The following is a 17141-nucleotide window of genomic DNA, read 5'->3' on the forward strand; positions in this document are numbered from 1 at the left end:
AACTTTTATTAAACAATATATATTATTAATATTAAGATATATCTAATCTTAATATTAAAAATATATAATTTCTACCAATTTATTATACTTTATACAAAATGAAAAAAGTTTTCTCGCCTAAATTCTTAAACAAAACACTTTCCGTGGCAACTTCACGAAGATCATTCACCGACGTATAATGTCGTGTCATGGTAACAAATTGCTACAGCGGCTGTTCAGATAAGTTAATACATTTAACTCTGTCTCGACTTATTGCCATACCTCGGTAATAAAATTTTGATATACTAATATCACCGTTGAGGGACCTATGTAACCAAATAACTATACAGAATAATTTCGTTTATAATCATGTGTGTTCCCGGATAAACCCTAAACGTGTGTGGAATCTGATTGATGAATTAATTTGTAGAATCAATATGAAATGAACTAGACAAGCATAGTGAAGTGAACGTTTTTTTTTATTTAATTATATTATATATATATATATATATATATATATATATATATATATATATATATATATATATATATATAATATAATTAAATATATATATATATATATATATATATATATATATATATATATATATATTACGTATTAATTATCATAACAACAACAAGTTTCCATACGAAATCGTAAGACAATCATCAATTTCCCGAGCGGATTCGGTGTTTTTCTATTATTAAATTAATTTCACTGATTGTCAATGCTTTTTATAAATTATCATTATAAATTGGTTTTAAATCACAATAGTCTTGGAGTCTATTTTTCCGAAGCCCTCCCGTTAGTACGTCATTAAGCCCGCTAAAGTGTAGTAAGTGTTAGAAAGTCGCGCGTCGACTGAATTCAATGTAGCAGATGGGAATCTTTTCAGTAAATTGTTCAGAATATAAATGAAGAACCGAAGTAGCAGATGTGGTAGCTTTCTTCATGATTTCCCAAGAGTTTTTGTAAAGTACATCTTTACATTCCACATGTGGATAACCTTATTTAATTAACGAAGTTAAATATTTTCATTGGTTTCACTTAAAATTGGTACGAATATAAAACTCCAAATTCTTTTTTCAAATAAACAATAAAAATTCTAGTTGTTTGATACATATGTGGAAGAATTTAAACCAGAAGACGCTGGTATCATTGAGGTGTTCTCATTCATCGCAAAGTACAAGATGTATTGTAAACTCAAATTAAGCATATAAAATATCAATGTTTTTTTAAACCGCAAACATTGATAAAGATTTGCGTGTTCTATCTACTGGATCATCTCAGGAAACTTATTGACGTAAAGATTTTCTGTAACAAAGAAATTAGTAAAAGACCGTTTTTTTTTTAATCGTCTGTAACAGTATACGAAGATTTTAGGGCGTCTAGACGTCAGACAAGACTTCATTAAGCTTAAAGTGCAACATTTATTATTATATATCGTCACTGCACTTCGAAAAACACAATCAAGTTTTGAATTATCAAGTTTAAAAAAAAGAGCATTCTCTTTTCACTTACACTAAAACGACTATCTTTCTTGTGCGAACGTCACACTGGAAATGCTAGAAAATTTTATAAATAAAATCCTTTATACCTATATTTCTTATAATAAAATATGTAGTAGTCTTGACTATTATCTACAAGAATAAAGTTTTATATACTCACTTCACGTCCAAGGTATGAAAGCCATTTTAACATGAAATAGCTCTCCTTCACACAATACATTTATATGAAACAGGTATTTTATACTTTGAGAAAAATATGAGGTGGTTTCTAAAAGATTTAGTCATAAAATACGAAATTGAACATCGTCACTTTTGTGTGTGAGTGTGATACAATGGACAATCCATATCCCATTGCTTTATATACTAGATTGCTAATATTGGACAAAAATGCTCGTACCATATCAGGCGGCCTGTTTACTTACCTGTCTCTCAAATGCCTATTATAAATAAAACAAAAAACAAATATATAAAACATGTGCTCGAATGCACACATGGATCAATTGAAACGTGCACACAAACGCCAAAAACGTTTACCAATTAAATTTTACTCTTCGATGCACACATGCACATTATTCTTTACATACATAATGCTCGTATACTAATTAAACGTATTCGAACGCCGATAAGAAAAAGCTAAATGAAAGAAAAATGACGTGTTCCATTGTGATTTAAATTGCTTAATTTTCTTGTTCCAGAACGACTCTGACGACGAGCAATGCGCTTTAAGTGATAAATGGCAATATGAGAGGAAATCGAGGAGATGGTCCAGGGTGGTGGAAATAACTCCACAGGCGCAGAGAAGGTTACAGGTCAGTCAATTTGTTTTATGTTAACTAACGACTAACAATAAAATTACTATTTTTACACAAACGTTTCAAAGACCATTCTCATTCATTCACTCAAAGCGAGGAAAATCATATAGAATCGACTTATTTTACTTTAACTTATATTTTAAAATATATCATTGATATAATATAATTGTGAACGCTTATCGCCATCAGGTGATAGCGGCACGTGCATTAGCTGAGCGAGAAGCGAGAGAAGCGCGAGGTGAGGTTGAAGATGATGAAGATGAGACCTTACCTACAATAAGAGTGGGTCTAGTGGACGCTGATGGACACTACACTGACGTTGAACCTGATTTGTAAGTACTTAATTAATAAATGATTATAGTAAGTAGTAGTAAGTCTGGATATATCACAATGCAGAGTAAATACAAATTTATAACTAAGACAGATATAAAGGCTCACTAACTACACTTGAATTTAAAAAAACATAAGTCCATATTAATTTCCTACTGAAATTATTTTGAATTTCTTCCTATTTATACCTATTTTGTAGTTAGTAGTATCTAATACTTTTTTTAAATACGACCATAACAAGAATAATTAAAAATAGATCTATAATTAAAACTGTTAATGTTCAGAACGCAAAATAGAAGTCAAAATCAATTACCTCGTATTCAAATGAACAAAGAAATCGAAAATCATTCAAATAATTTATCACAGGAGACGCGCCATATCAATCAATAAACTAACAGAGAAATTAACAAAAGTTTCATACAATAGCCCTAATCATTGGTACCATCTTGTTAATGAGCAAGTAACTGTAAAGTGCTTCCCAGTCAGATAATTGGCCCTTGATTACGCAATACTGATTGAAATGTTAGATAGAAAGGCTCTTCTTTATTTTAAGATGCCAATTTTAGTAGACCCTTCACGCATTTCCAAATATCTTAAGTGAAGACCATTAACAATGGATGTTACGTTTGATTGTGTCAGACTTGTTACATATTACTTTGGAGCAAATGACAACGAATGGAAACAGAATCGTTGATTGAATAAATAATTTATCTTCATTTTTAAAATAACGCTTTTTATTTTTTCATGCTAGGCTTTAAGTTTACTAATTATGCGATGAAGTGAAATTAATAATCACAACCATTATGATACGTAGAAGAATCAATCCAACTTAATATGGTAGTATACCTGACTAGTGTTAACAATTCCAGATTTCTCTGTCTCGATTAGATTATTTAAAATATTGCTTTGCATATTATTTGCTTTACTATTGCTAACATACTATGATTAGATCTAAATCTAAGTACGTACGCAACAGCTTCCTTTACAGAACATGCGTAAACCATAATAATAAATTCAATGATCTTGATTTATTTTTCTTGCCATTGATGGAAATAAAAGTTAAAATAAATTGTCACCATAAAATGTCACCTTGAATATAATTTTTATATTTATTACCAATATTATTTATTAATTTGGTCATACTCCGAACTAAATTTTAACTAATCTTTTATTTTTATTTGTTATTATTCTGCTATGTATTTTTGATTTAATTATTTGTGAAGACTTGATTTTTTTAATGTGATAATATATTTTGTATATGCCATAACTGTACTATGCCATAACTTAGATACTAACTTAATGATCTCTTAATAAAATAATTTGTGATAAATTTTACAATTAACAGAAATAATATTTATTATTTTATTAAATACATCAAAATCATAATGGCTTCATAACTATGTGAGCGACCAATCACCTTACTCACTGGGCTCTGCCGAAATTGGTCAGTCATTGTCAATTACTATCTTAAAACAGTCTGTAATGGCTGTCAGTATTTACCGTCGCTACCAGCGAGATATTAGTGTTATAATTGTAGAATGGACGCCTGTCAAAATTAATGGACTCGTTTGCCAGTTTTCTTTTGAATAGCCGTTTAATAGCGGTCAAGTGCCCGATCGAAAGTATGACCTGTATATATTGATGTGTCAAATCATTTTTATTAATTTGTAATTGATAGCTTAATTGTTATGAACAATATGAAAAATATCAGTAGTTCTTGCACTATCGACCTCAAATGTCAGTAAAATGTTAATAATAGTGTTAGCTTATATAATAACTTAGACAGGTATCTTATTAACATTTGCACTGACGCGCTAAAATAAAACCAAGTTTTAATCTACGTGTAAGCGCTAAAGTGAAAGCATTATACTTTTGTTTAGAATATGTATAGTTTTTTTTACGATTGTTACTTACAATTATATTTTTTATTTGAATTTTCCTGAAAGCGATTGCTTCATCATCAATACATCCTAAATTAATATGCTATTGCGATTATAAAATATGAAAAGTTAAAAAGAAAATTATAAAAAATATAGATTTATATAATAATAATACCTTTTCGCAGGACAATAGTGCATATATATGCTCAAATACAGGTAGACCGCTCTCATTGTCGGGTTTACAATCTGTCACGACTGAAAACAGATCAAACTTTATTCCTGCTTCCGGACCACTCTGGGATGCTACTGAGACCTTAAAAAAACTAATAACTTTTTTCTTAGCCCGATGTCCGATACCACCAGAGCAATTTGTTTAGTTATTTCCGGACACAGCTTCCATGTATATAATCAAGTTGTAATAAACATTTCGTTACAAATCTTGTCACATCAGATAAATCGTTACCAGTAGTCATGTACAATGGTTTTCGTGACGTGCGTCATTCAATCGGTCACAATGAATATAATTAAGCCTTCTGGCTATTTGTTCTACTTACACTTTGGGCTCTTAGCCCTTCACCTATCACGTTTCCATTTTGGGTTGCTAAACCATAGATAATGATAGGTTGTTCACTTATGCTTGGTGCTAGTGATAGAGGCTTTCGAACTTTTTACTAATTCTGCTATTTACACTGAATTAAATTCAAGTTTTGTTATTCATACTTTATAAAATCAATTTTTTTGAATGTTGTCATTTTAAATTTGGAACTCGATGGTTGAAATTGAATACTTGATGGAATATTTGCAACTCTTGCAAACGCGAATATTCAAGGATTGTTTAATAATAAAATTTAACTCAACTTATGCTAAAATAATAATAATAATAATAAATAACTTTATTCACCAAAAAGAAACAAAGACTAAAAAATTAAGGTACAAAACTATAAAAAAAGAGTTAACAATATCATAATTTGGTGAAAATGTCGTAGTCTCAGCTAGGCTGCTTTTCAGTCTACGCCTTGTACATATGCTACCAACACAAACGCTACATTCAGTGCAGTAAAAGGTAAAAGGAGATAAAATTACTTAAATAATAAAAGTTAATACAATTTATAATACGCACAATAGGCTAAAAATAAAAGAAAACATGCAAGTATTACTAAAACAGTGAGGTTTTTTTTTTTAATTCTAGAAATAGGAAATTATTTCATATTGGTCAAAAAAATGAAAATAAAATAATAATAAAATATTTAAAATATTAATGTACACGTCATTTTGGAAAGGAGAAACCGCTTATAGAATGACTGCAGCTTTACCTATTGCATCAATTTCGATTCCAAATAAAGGGCATGGAGTTTTTAGAGCGGAACGCACTAATGCAAGATTAACAGCTAACAAATAGAAACGACATCAAGCGCTCTTAAAACATTTTTTTATAGAAATAACAAAAACTATATTCTATTCAATGTAAGCAAATCATTTCATCTTTAATTGGTTTTTACAATTGGTGTTCTCACGACCATTTTAGACATATTGTGGATACAAGTGTGAGTGCAAACATAAGTGCATTTCTCATATTCCAAAGATATCGACTCAAAAAAATAGTTTAGTAGTTTGTTGAACGATATATTCTATATTCAAACTTAAAAAGAACTTAAACTTTGAAAGTAATGAACCAACGACATAATATAACGAAATTATGCTAAGCTTCGTCTCTGTAAATCACTTTCCTAGAAGGCTGAATAATTGTAAACAAGTTATGTGTTAAACTCCAAACTTGTCTTAACGACGCTTAACCCCTTAAGAGTTTCGCATAACTTAGAAAGATATGAAAGTTCATTAATTACACGGTAGTTTGTTTGTGACAATATTGCCCTTTCCTGAAGCTTGTAAGCTTTAAAATCAATCTTGGGAGCTAAGATATTTTGTCCATTGTACGCGCAGTTACACTGGCTCATTCTTCTTTTAAACCAGAACACAACAATACTAAGTATTATTGCTTGGTGGTAGAATATCTGATTAGTGGGCCATGGGTTTGCACAAAGTCCTATCACCAAGTACGTAACTTAGACTACTGTAACTTTAAAATTCTTCAAGATTCATAAGCAGTTAATTTCAATAAATATTTACATATACATTACACTCACTCACTGGTTTTATAAAACGTAGCACAATACAATCAAAATAAATTTTATTAAAGTAGATATTTTTAAGAATTTTTAATATCGTCATGCTTACAAAATCAAATTGGAATTAAAGCTCCCATTGGTTATATATATAGACCTTTTGTGAAATCAAGTCATATTTATTAATCATTTACAATATAATTAATATTTATTGTGTATGAGCTACGAATATTTTGTTTTATTACATTCGGAGACATTCGAAATACTTATTATATAATTTTATTCAGAAGTTTTCAAATTTAAATTCAGAAATTAGTTACGCGATAATTTTACAAAATTTCCCACCGCCATATTAAATTACGCCATAATTATAAATTATTATCTATTTAAAAGAACAAAATACACATTAAAAATTTAAAGCAAAAGCAAGCCGTCTAAAAGATTGTCCTGTGGCATTGTACCCAAGACGCTGGCAGTATTGCCTTTCTGCATCTCATTTTATTATTAAAAAGTTTCAACTTGCGACTTCGCATGTTCTCTAGTAAAAAAATAACTTTCGCGTTTATAATATTAGTTACGTTATTAATAGATATAATAGCAGGAATCTATGGGATGTAATATTTTTCAACTAAGTATATAAGCACATTAGACTTTATTATAAAATAAGTATTTATTCTAATTCCAATATGAAAAACTTCATTATTCCAATTTAATTTAATCATACCAGTGAACAGGGATCACTTTTCGACGTCCAAAGTTAATCTAATCTGTAAAACTAATTGCCATTTCATCTATCTATTTAGTTCAGCATATAAATGAGCCTAATTGGCTCTTTAATATCCATGATCCGCCTGATTTACAAATGTGATAATATACTGAATCCGAAATTGGAGATAAATTATTTTAATGGTACTGTCATTCGGTTAAAACAATTTGAATTTTGTATTTCAAATTAGGAACAAGAGAAGTTCTGGTTTCATTTAATTTAACTTCTGATAAGACTTTTAAACTTTATATTGACTTTTATATTATTCATTCAACTTTTATATTATTCAGTCACTTTAACAATAAATCAAATATTTAAATAACGTGTCAGTCATACTTTATTGTTTTAATTTGTTGAGATTGAAGAGTGTTAGATTTAGTTAAAACTTTTGTATTAAAGGTTAACCGTGTCAGGACAACCAACACACATTCAGTTACCGAGCGACAAAGAAGATGAAGAAGAAACGGGTACCAGATTCAGGCGGACTGGGTCAGAAAGACTACGCGATGGCGCGAAAGCTTTATTAAGAAGGGTTGAATCATTGAAAACAAGGAGAAGAAAACGGCAAAATAGAACTGAAGTTATAGTTTCGTCACCACATTTTCTGGATGTCCAGCAGGATAAATACGCAGATTTAAATTATATTGACATGACACCAACAACGCCTACTGCATTTCCATTTCCTGATTTCCATAGCTCTCCAATCCATGCTCCTGCTATTCGTACCCAACCTCCGTCCCCTATGACAATAATGCCACCTTCTCCTATAGCCCCTCTTGAGCAATCGTTTGTGCTACACCCCCCATTTGGTGATGATAGTTCAAGTTACGCTTCAGATAACAGTATGGGTTCAAGCAATAAAAGTTCTAAGTCAAAATTGGGAAGAGCGAAAAGAATATTCCATCGAGGCCTAAAAAGTGATGATTCGAGTGCTCTTAGCGATTCAGAGTGCCAACCGGCGAGCTGGAGGCACAATTATTATAAGGAGCATAATATTCATCATCATAATACAGAGGTTAGTTAACTTATGCAGTTGTTGATTGTTGCTTACATCATTCCTACGGAATACAAAATTAATGTATTTGTATGATGTTTCGTTTTAATAGGTATACGTAGAACCACCATCACCGGTCGAACTTAAGGCAGATCCAGAGATTCTACGAGAAGTTCAGAAATCACCAGCGCACACACCACATCGCCGGCAAGCTATTAGGACAAGCTCATTAAATTTGGGAAAAGATGGACAAAAGTATGTATTAACGAATATATTTAAAAGCTATAAAATATATACATATTTGGTCAAAGTCGAATTCATCTCATGTCGAACGACGTAGTCGTTACACGTATTTACGACTTACCGAGGACACCAGGACCCCCAATAGCCGAGATGGCCCAGTGGTAAGAACACGTGAATCTTAATCGATGATCGTGGGTTCAAACCCGGGCAAGTACCACTGAATATTCTTTTTTTTATGTAGAATAGGAAGGCGGACGAGCATATGGGCCATGGGATGGTAAGTGGTCAGCAACGCCCATAGACATTGGCATTGTAAGAAATGTTAACCATCGCTTACATCCTCAATGCGCCACCAACCTTGGGAACTAAGATGTTATGTCACTTGTGCCTGTAATTACACTGGCTCACTCGCCCTTCAAACCGGAACACAACAATACCAAGTACTGCTGTTTTGCGGTAGAATATCTGATGAGTAGGTGGTACCTACCCAGACGAGCTTACACATAGCTCTACCATCAGTAATTCATGTGCTTAATTTGTGATTATAATTCATCTCGTGCTATACGGTGGAGGAAAACATCGTGAGGAAACCTGCATGTGTCTAATTTCACTGAAATTCTGCCACATGAGTATTCCTCCAACCCGCAATGGAGCAGCATGGTGGAATAAGCTCCATACCTTCTCCTCAAACAGGGAGAGGAGGCCTTAGTCCAGAAGTGGGACATTCACAGGCTGTGACTTACTTACATATACATATTTATGAAAACAAATTCAATCAAATTATAAGTTAAGAGAACTCATTCGAGGATATTTTCCAAAACTTTGAAGTCAAGTCAAGTCAAGTGTACTTAAGAACTTTCTTACGTTATTTTGTTAAGTTTGAATATATTTCTTATATAATATATGAAATTATTTTTAAGAATCAAATACAGTTTATATAGTTAAAATATATAATTCAATTATTTATTTACAAAGTGATGTTTAATGTTTTAACGAAATAAACTTTCATAGTAAAATTTGTGCTCGCTTGTTATTGCAAAATTTATAAGTAAAACAAAATTAATATTGACAGTTATATAAATAATAACCCATTAAATGTCTACAATGCTTTCCTTAAACAACCTAGTAAATCAAATAAACGAACCTAGTAGCACGTCCGCAAACAAAGATTACTACGCCATTTTGAAAGCGATTACCGTGCACTAATTACCTCTGACCAGACCATTACTAAACGAGTGTTTGTCTGTAATAACAAATACAACGAGACTAATAAGTTATTCGTATGCTAATGTACAGCTGGAGCGAAGTGTTGTACGGAATTTTCTTTTGCAATGAATCATGAAAGTCAGTGAACTTGATGTACTATATATAGTTTTCAATAGAAAAATATTAATATTGCCGGTAACATTTTTGAATAGTATCAGTATCATTTGTAATAGTGGCAAAGATTTCGCAAATACAGATACTAAAAATCACTTTAAGATAATGTTTTATGTAAATGAAAATATCTATCAATTTTTATCAAATATCAATGATAACGCGTAAGTATGACAGTAATTAGGATATAATTACAACAGTAATATTATAATGTACCCTTTTTATTTCACAGGTTTCGAGATAGAAGCTTAAAAAGAGATAAATCTGCGTCGAGGAGTTCAGAACTCGATAGTAGTCCAAACTCAGCTGGATCTAGATCGCAAGATGGAGATCAAGACGATGATGATGATAGCCTTGACATCAAAACCAAGAAGTAAGAATTATTAAATGTGTGATCTGTGTATCTTTGATTCAGTAGACTCATAATACTGTATTTAATATTACTATTAAATTTTCTATCGAACTCAAAATTCGAATGTTAATCAAATGAAATTATATTGGCAATAAAATAAATATTCTTAAAATTGTATAATATTTATTTACTAAGATGTATTATATGTGTATCTCAATGTTTTTGTTTTAGAAACAATATTCAAAGGTGGTACTCATTTAGGACAAGTGCTCTCAACGGTGGACCCAAAGCAAATAACACGCTGCAACCTGCACCAAACCAGAAAAACCCTGAAACCTATTGTAAGCAAAACTACGTATATCCTTGCAGTCTTCGACACATTTGCTCATGCTAACTCTTTATTTCTGTTACTTAAATTCAATTTTTAAATGTCTTGTTACATATTGATTTCTGTTACAGTGTCCCGTCCAATGTCTTCTTTGTCTTGTGGTCAACTGCATATCCTTAGGAAACTGGCGTTGTTGAGACTAACTGCTTGCATGGAAAGGTACTGCCCTTCACACAAGTCTGGGTGGAACTGGGAACTACCTAAACTTATAAGGAAAATTAAAACACCTGATTATAAAGGTGCGAAAACATTTTAAATAATCGCTTAATATTTTAATATTTTTTTAATATCATGGAGGTTTTATATCTTAAACCAAGCATTTAGAATTTCAATTTTTCTTTTTCAGATAAAACAGTTTTCGGTGTACCTCTAACCATATCATTACAGAGGACAGGTCACTCTTTACCAAAACCAATACAGTGTGCATTGAACTGGCTTAAGCATAATGCTTTAGACCAAGTATGTCTTTTCTAGATCTATTCTGTCATTGATAACTAAGTAGCATTACAAAAACGTCGTTTGCAATATATACATTTATTTTTACTAAAATGCACACTTGACTCTAACTTGTAATATATTTTAGATGGGAATATTTCGGAAGGCAGGCGTAAAATCCAGAACAGCAAAATTGAGAACATGCGTTGAATCAGCCGGTGCAGTCAACGCTGCATTTGCCATAGAGAACATGAACACCATTGACCCGAACCAATCCAGCTTAAGCTTCGAAGGTGCTCAGGCGCATGATGTCGCGGACATGGTTAAACAGTATTTCAGAGAACTACCAGACGCATTACTGACAAACAAACTAAGTGAAACGTTTATTGCTATATTTCAACGTAAGTAATCACTTTCAGAACATCATTTACATATATTTAATTTTACAGGCGTAATTGTCCAGAAAATGGAACACAATTTCAGATAAACATCTATATGTTTCCATAAGCTTAATTTGGGTTTGAAATGCATCTCATGATCGATGGCGAGGGAAAACATCTTGAGATTCTCTCAAGATACATGTGTCTGAAATTCTGCTGCATGCGTAGCCATTAAGCCCCGGTTGATCAGTATAATGAAATAAGGTCCAAAATCTGTTTGCCTAGTTCTGAAAAAAAAACGGGGTGTTAACTGTTATATGAAAAATATTAAGATGATTTCTTAATTGCACCTGGTAATAGGACTGTTGTAGGACTTATAATAACAACTTCATGAAATCTTTAATCAAAATATTTAATAATTTATTATGTAATAATTTAGATAAAGAGTTTTGTATACATTTTATTAATTTCAGATGTTCCGGAACCATTGAGGCCTGATGCTGTCCAGTGTGCATTGCTTCTTCTGCCTGAAGAGCATTTAGAGGCATTACAATCACTGTTGATATTTTTATCAGAGGTATATTTATTTTCAATATCCATTTAAAAATATATTTATTTAATCATTTTCGTTCGATAAATCAGACATATATAATTTGGGGAAAAAGCTTTCGTTGGAACATAACAAATCTACTGCTGACCGCCATTATAAACAATTTATCTTATTATTTTGTACAAATTGTGCCTTAGCATTACCGATGGGTATTTATCAGTATAACCCTGACTTGAGTTGTAAGTTCATCCGTGTGTAAGGGGTTTGGGACCTCCCCAATTACCCGTTACGTATTCTATATCATTTTCCGCACCCTAACAACGCGTATGCAAAATTTCATGATGATTGATTGAGTAGTTAAGACATGAAAGCGTAACAAATCAACAAAGAAACTACATTACTAAGGATGTAATAATGTTTCGTGCTTTTATTCATAATCAAATATTTTTTTCAAATTAATGAAATCAATTACAATTCGACAGGTGGCTGAACATTCTGCTGTTAATCAAATGACAGCCTCCAATCTGGCGGTTTGCTTCGCACCGACATTGTTAAGGCTACATCACACTACACCACATACTGGCAGCACTAAGGAAGGCAACTCGAATAGGTATTTTTTTTAATTATCCTGTGTGATATTAAGCTTAAATATTTGATATTGATTTCTCTGATTCAGTTCTTAAACATGTACATACATAGCTATACATATAATTATAACTATCCGCCAAAGGGAACAGTTATAAGGTATCTTATGTGTTAGACAGGTTTTTTTACATTCCAAATTTCATATAAATCCGTTCAGTAGACTTTGCGTGAAAGTAACAAAGATACATTCATTCATTCAGATTCATACTCACAAGCTTTTGCGTTTTTTTTTATTTGCCGGTAAGGCAAATGACTCTACTCCACCTGATTGTAAGTGGTAGTAGAGTCCAAACGCGACGACGGCCAGTACAGTCGGGAAGAATGTACGTAGCCGTTCACGCCTTGCTGGCCTGCAAAATGCCTCTTCACGCCTCGTTTATAATAGTATGAAATTGTATTCACCAATTCATACTAAAAATACTGGCAACGTTTTTAATTTTTAATTTATTTAAACATAGCGTAAGCCACATTCTGTTAACAAAAATAGTTTTTGGTATGTTATTAAATTTAAATAATTTAAATTCCAGGATGATAATTGAGAGCGTTGCAGACCAGCGACAGATTAGCGAGTCACGCGCCGCACACGCTTGTCTGCTGCTCCTCATACAACAACACCGTCAGCTGTTCCTAGCACCTGCTGACATGCTGGCGCGATGCAAGTTCAACTACTTCGAGGAAAGTGTGCCAGTAAGTATTTACAGTCTGTTTCTGAGGATAACTTTTAGGTAATATGAATAATATAAATTGAATAATATAAATTTCATACAAATGCTGACAACAATGGTTTTGTAATATTGGTTTTTTTTTTTAAATCGATGGTAATTAGTCGCCATCGCTTATAGACATTGGCACAAGTAAAATTAACCATTCGTTACATAGTCGAAGCGCCACAACCTTAAAAACTAAAATTCTATTTCCCTTGTGGATAGTTTTTGTAACTACAACTATAAGAAATTATAATAAATGAAAAGAATATATGCGAAATTAGATTGTTATCTGAGTCCATAAAAATGCAAAACTACTATTAACTGACGTATTTAAAATATTTTGTCTAAATCAGGTCAATTTTTACAACAACAACATTTTACCTATAAAATATTTAAGAAAAAATCTTACCAATTTCAGGTTGCACTCGAAGAATTGGGAGCAGATTTCAACCAAGACTGGAAGGGTTTCCAGTACGCCTGCATCCAAGCTTTACTTAAAGAAGCCAAAGAAAAGTAAGTACAACATATTGGCAACAATCACCAACTAACCTAATCAAATAAATAAATAATAGGAAGTACTACATCTTCAATTTCACTTCACTTACTAGAATTTAATATGGTATTGACCTTTTTTCATGCCTTTTTAGAGTCTGTGGCAGATCCGGAAAGAGGTGAGATATAGGTGTTAGCCATTCACGGCTCATTTCGGTGTTAAATAATCTGTTCTTTACTGTTTTCTATTACTTTTAATCTTTCTTCATCTATGTATCTTAAATTTCTAACAATAATAAGAATAATTTGACATTCTATATATTGTATTCGGTCTTTAAACGATCATATTTTTGTTTAAGTTATACCTGTTAGTATATTTGGATCATACTATCTTGGAAATATTGCAAACGTATCTAGTGTTGGTGATAGCACAATCAGGTATATTAATTAATACTTTTTAGATTGCACATTGGTAAGGTAAAATATATTTAAAAAAAAACATATATAGTGGCAAAGATCTAACAAAATTCTGCCAAAATAAAAAAGTATGATCGCAGATGAAACCCGAACATAGCATAAATAATGGTAATATTAAGCAAAGATTGGAAGATTTTAAATTTTTGTTCCTATGTATACAATGACAGGTTTAAGAAATATAATTTACGAATGTACTGTAATGTACATTAAAGAGCAGATTATAAATAAATCACTTCATCATCATCCTAGACGTGTTGGTGCAACGTAGATGCTTAAAAGTAGTGTCATTTTAGATTTGATGTCTTAAAAAGAACGAAACAACATATTCGAAAAATCACTTGATCAAGGAAAATATTTTAATTAAACACTTTTTTTTTATGTTGTATTACTTCACATTTATATTTTCTTAATGATTCATTTTAAATGGATCGGCATTGAAAAAAATACAAGAACTATAAAAAAAAACTAATTTCATTATCCAACGTAATAGAACCTTAAAATTCGAAGAACGTTTAATGTAATAAAACATTTTAAACATTAAATATTATAGGATTATTGTCATTGATTGTATTCGAAGTAGTGATTACAAAAAAATCAACCTTATGCCAAAAAACATAAAGTTCATCTAATTCCAGAACACGAGGCTGGATGTCAGTATCGGGAGCAGCTCCTCACGTTGAGCTGTGTTGTAAGAAAGTTGGGGACGGCCACCCACTGAGATTGTGGCGTGCGACCACCGATGTAGAAGCGCCGCCGCAGGAGGTTATGCAAAGGTATATTGGTACTAATATATTTTAGGAATTAGCATCACTAAATAGACTAACGTATTAATGATATTTAATTAATAACAGGATACTCCGCGAGCGGCACATATGGGATGATTCTCTAGTGAAGTGGCGGGTGGCAGAGAAATTGGGCCCGAATGCCGAAGTGTTTCAGTACATCACAGCTTCTAGCTTTAATTTGGCGACGAGGGATTACTGCGTGTTACGGTAAAAAAATCTTTTGGTATAACAGCAAACAACATAACATATATGTAGATAATAAACCAGCTAAGTTCTCACATTATATACATAAATATCGAGAAATAGTTGACAATATTACATTCTATTATACGTATATAGTAGACTTTCGTTGTAGTATTTGTATAAGATAGTAAAAGTATTATATCAACAAATATTTTAGTAACTTAAGATTGAAAGTTTGATACCACAATCAAATTAGACACTTTTTAAATATAACAAAAAATATTTATAGCCAAAAACAAGATTCACACTTAAGCAATATAAGGATAATAAAAAAAGATATTTAAATAACTATTTATTATCTTCTCTTTTATAATTAAATGGACTTACCTGTTCTCTTACAAAACTTCACCAAAGGTTGTGTGTGAGAGATCGCTACAAGCGAAAGAATCGCCTTTGCGCATTTGTCGTTTGATTTATTGTTTTCTGTTAATCTTATGTCATCTGTTATTTATATGTAATAAAGTATTAAATAAATAACTGGTAAGAAATACGAAAGTCCGCTAAGCTAAGTCGCGTGACGCAGGTCGTGGCAGCAGGGCGGCGGCGGCGGCGGCGGCGGCTGGTGCGCGGTGGCCGAGACGTCGGTGGCGCACGGCGCGGCACCGGCGGCGGGCGCGCGCGGCGTGGTGCTCGCGTCGCGCTACCTGGCGCAGCCCGCCGGCAAGGGCCGCAGCCGCCTCGTGCACCTGGCGCGCGTCGACACCATGTAAGTACTCCGCGGGGGACCCTTGACTTATCGTATCAAATATTCCAGTTTTATTTGCTATATTTAAAAAAAAGTTTTATCCACTTGTCTGGGGGCGGTTGAGTAGAGCTCAAGCTACCGATTAATCGACGGCTTATAAGCAGATGGGCTTACGGGCCACCTGATGGGCCCAGTAAATGGTCACCACCGCCCATAGACTTTGGCGATGTAAGAAATATTAACCATGCCACCAACCTTGGGAACAAAGACGACGGCGTCCTTTGTGTCTGTAGTTACATTGGCTCATTCACCTTCAAAAAAAACTGGTGGTAGGGCTTTGTGCAAGCTCGTCTGGGTAGGTACCACCCACTCATCAGATATTCTACCGCAAAACAGCAATACTAGATATTGTTGTGTTCCGGTTTGAAAGGTGAGTGAGCCAGTGTAATTACAGGCACAAGGGACATAAAATCTTAGTTCCCAAGGTTGGTGGCGCATTGGCTATAAGCGATGGTTGACATTTCTTACAATGCCAATGTCTAAGAGCTTTTGGTGACCACTTACCATCAGGTGGCCCATATGCTCGTCCGCCTTCCTATTCTATAAAAAAAAAAAAAATTGAAATGCAACAATACTAAGTATTGCTGTTTAGCGGTAGAATATCTGATGAGTGGACGGTACCTAAACCCTACCGAAATGTAAATGTATATTGGGTGTAAGAAATTTACAGTGTTATTTTTATGTTTTGCTATTAGAAACAAAAACTAACAGAAGTGTATTGCTTTAAGTAGCCACTTGTACCGACAGCGATTGTAACATCGAGTGCTAGCGTATTGTATTCAGTTAAAATTACGGTTCAGTGGAATGATCCCACTTATTGCGCCCCTTACTATATCGTCGTAGGAATCGTCCAAATTTTACGTGTTTGTCTTATGCTGTACCATGTTATTCAATTATTAGTCATATACTTATATATAGTAACAGCCTGT

The 17141-nt window shown here is 32.7% G+C and overlaps 1 protein-coding gene across 3 annotated transcripts in view; it reads left to right on the top strand.

Annotated features, from left to right (window-relative positions):
- LOC126776311 (rho GTPase-activating protein 7) overlaps window positions 1–17141 on the top strand; it is a 277214-nt gene that overhangs the window by 259617 nt on the left and 456 nt on the right. For all 3 annotated transcript variants that reach the window (XM_050498733.1, XM_050498732.1, XM_050498734.1), the window contains exons 4-19: window positions 2184–2297; window positions 2490–2632; window positions 7799–8414; window positions 8506–8648; window positions 10246–10386; window positions 10597–10706; window positions 10825–10992; window positions 11100–11212; window positions 11337–11589; window positions 12042–12145; window positions 12601–12728; window positions 13291–13450; window positions 13889–13983; window positions 15075–15212; window positions 15291–15431; window positions 15991–16173. In XM_050498733.1, coding sequence (XP_050354690.1) covers window positions 2184–2297; window positions 2490–2632; window positions 7799–8414; window positions 8506–8648; window positions 10246–10386; window positions 10597–10706; window positions 10825–10992; window positions 11100–11212; window positions 11337–11589; window positions 12042–12145; window positions 12601–12728; window positions 13291–13450; window positions 13889–13983; window positions 15075–15212; window positions 15291–15431; window positions 15991–16173 — 2750 coding nt within the window. The remainder of the gene's footprint in view (window positions 1–2183; window positions 2298–2489; window positions 2633–7798; window positions 8415–8505; window positions 8649–10245; window positions 10387–10596; window positions 10707–10824; window positions 10993–11099; window positions 11213–11336; window positions 11590–12041; window positions 12146–12600; window positions 12729–13290; window positions 13451–13888; window positions 13984–15074; window positions 15213–15290; window positions 15432–15990; window positions 16174–17141) is intronic.

This window comes from Nymphalis io, chromosome 20 (assembly GCF_905147045.1).
Source record: "Nymphalis io chromosome 20, ilAglIoxx1.1, whole genome shotgun sequence".
Classification (NCBI taxonomy): domain Eukaryota; kingdom Metazoa; phylum Arthropoda; class Insecta; order Lepidoptera; family Nymphalidae; genus Nymphalis; species Nymphalis io.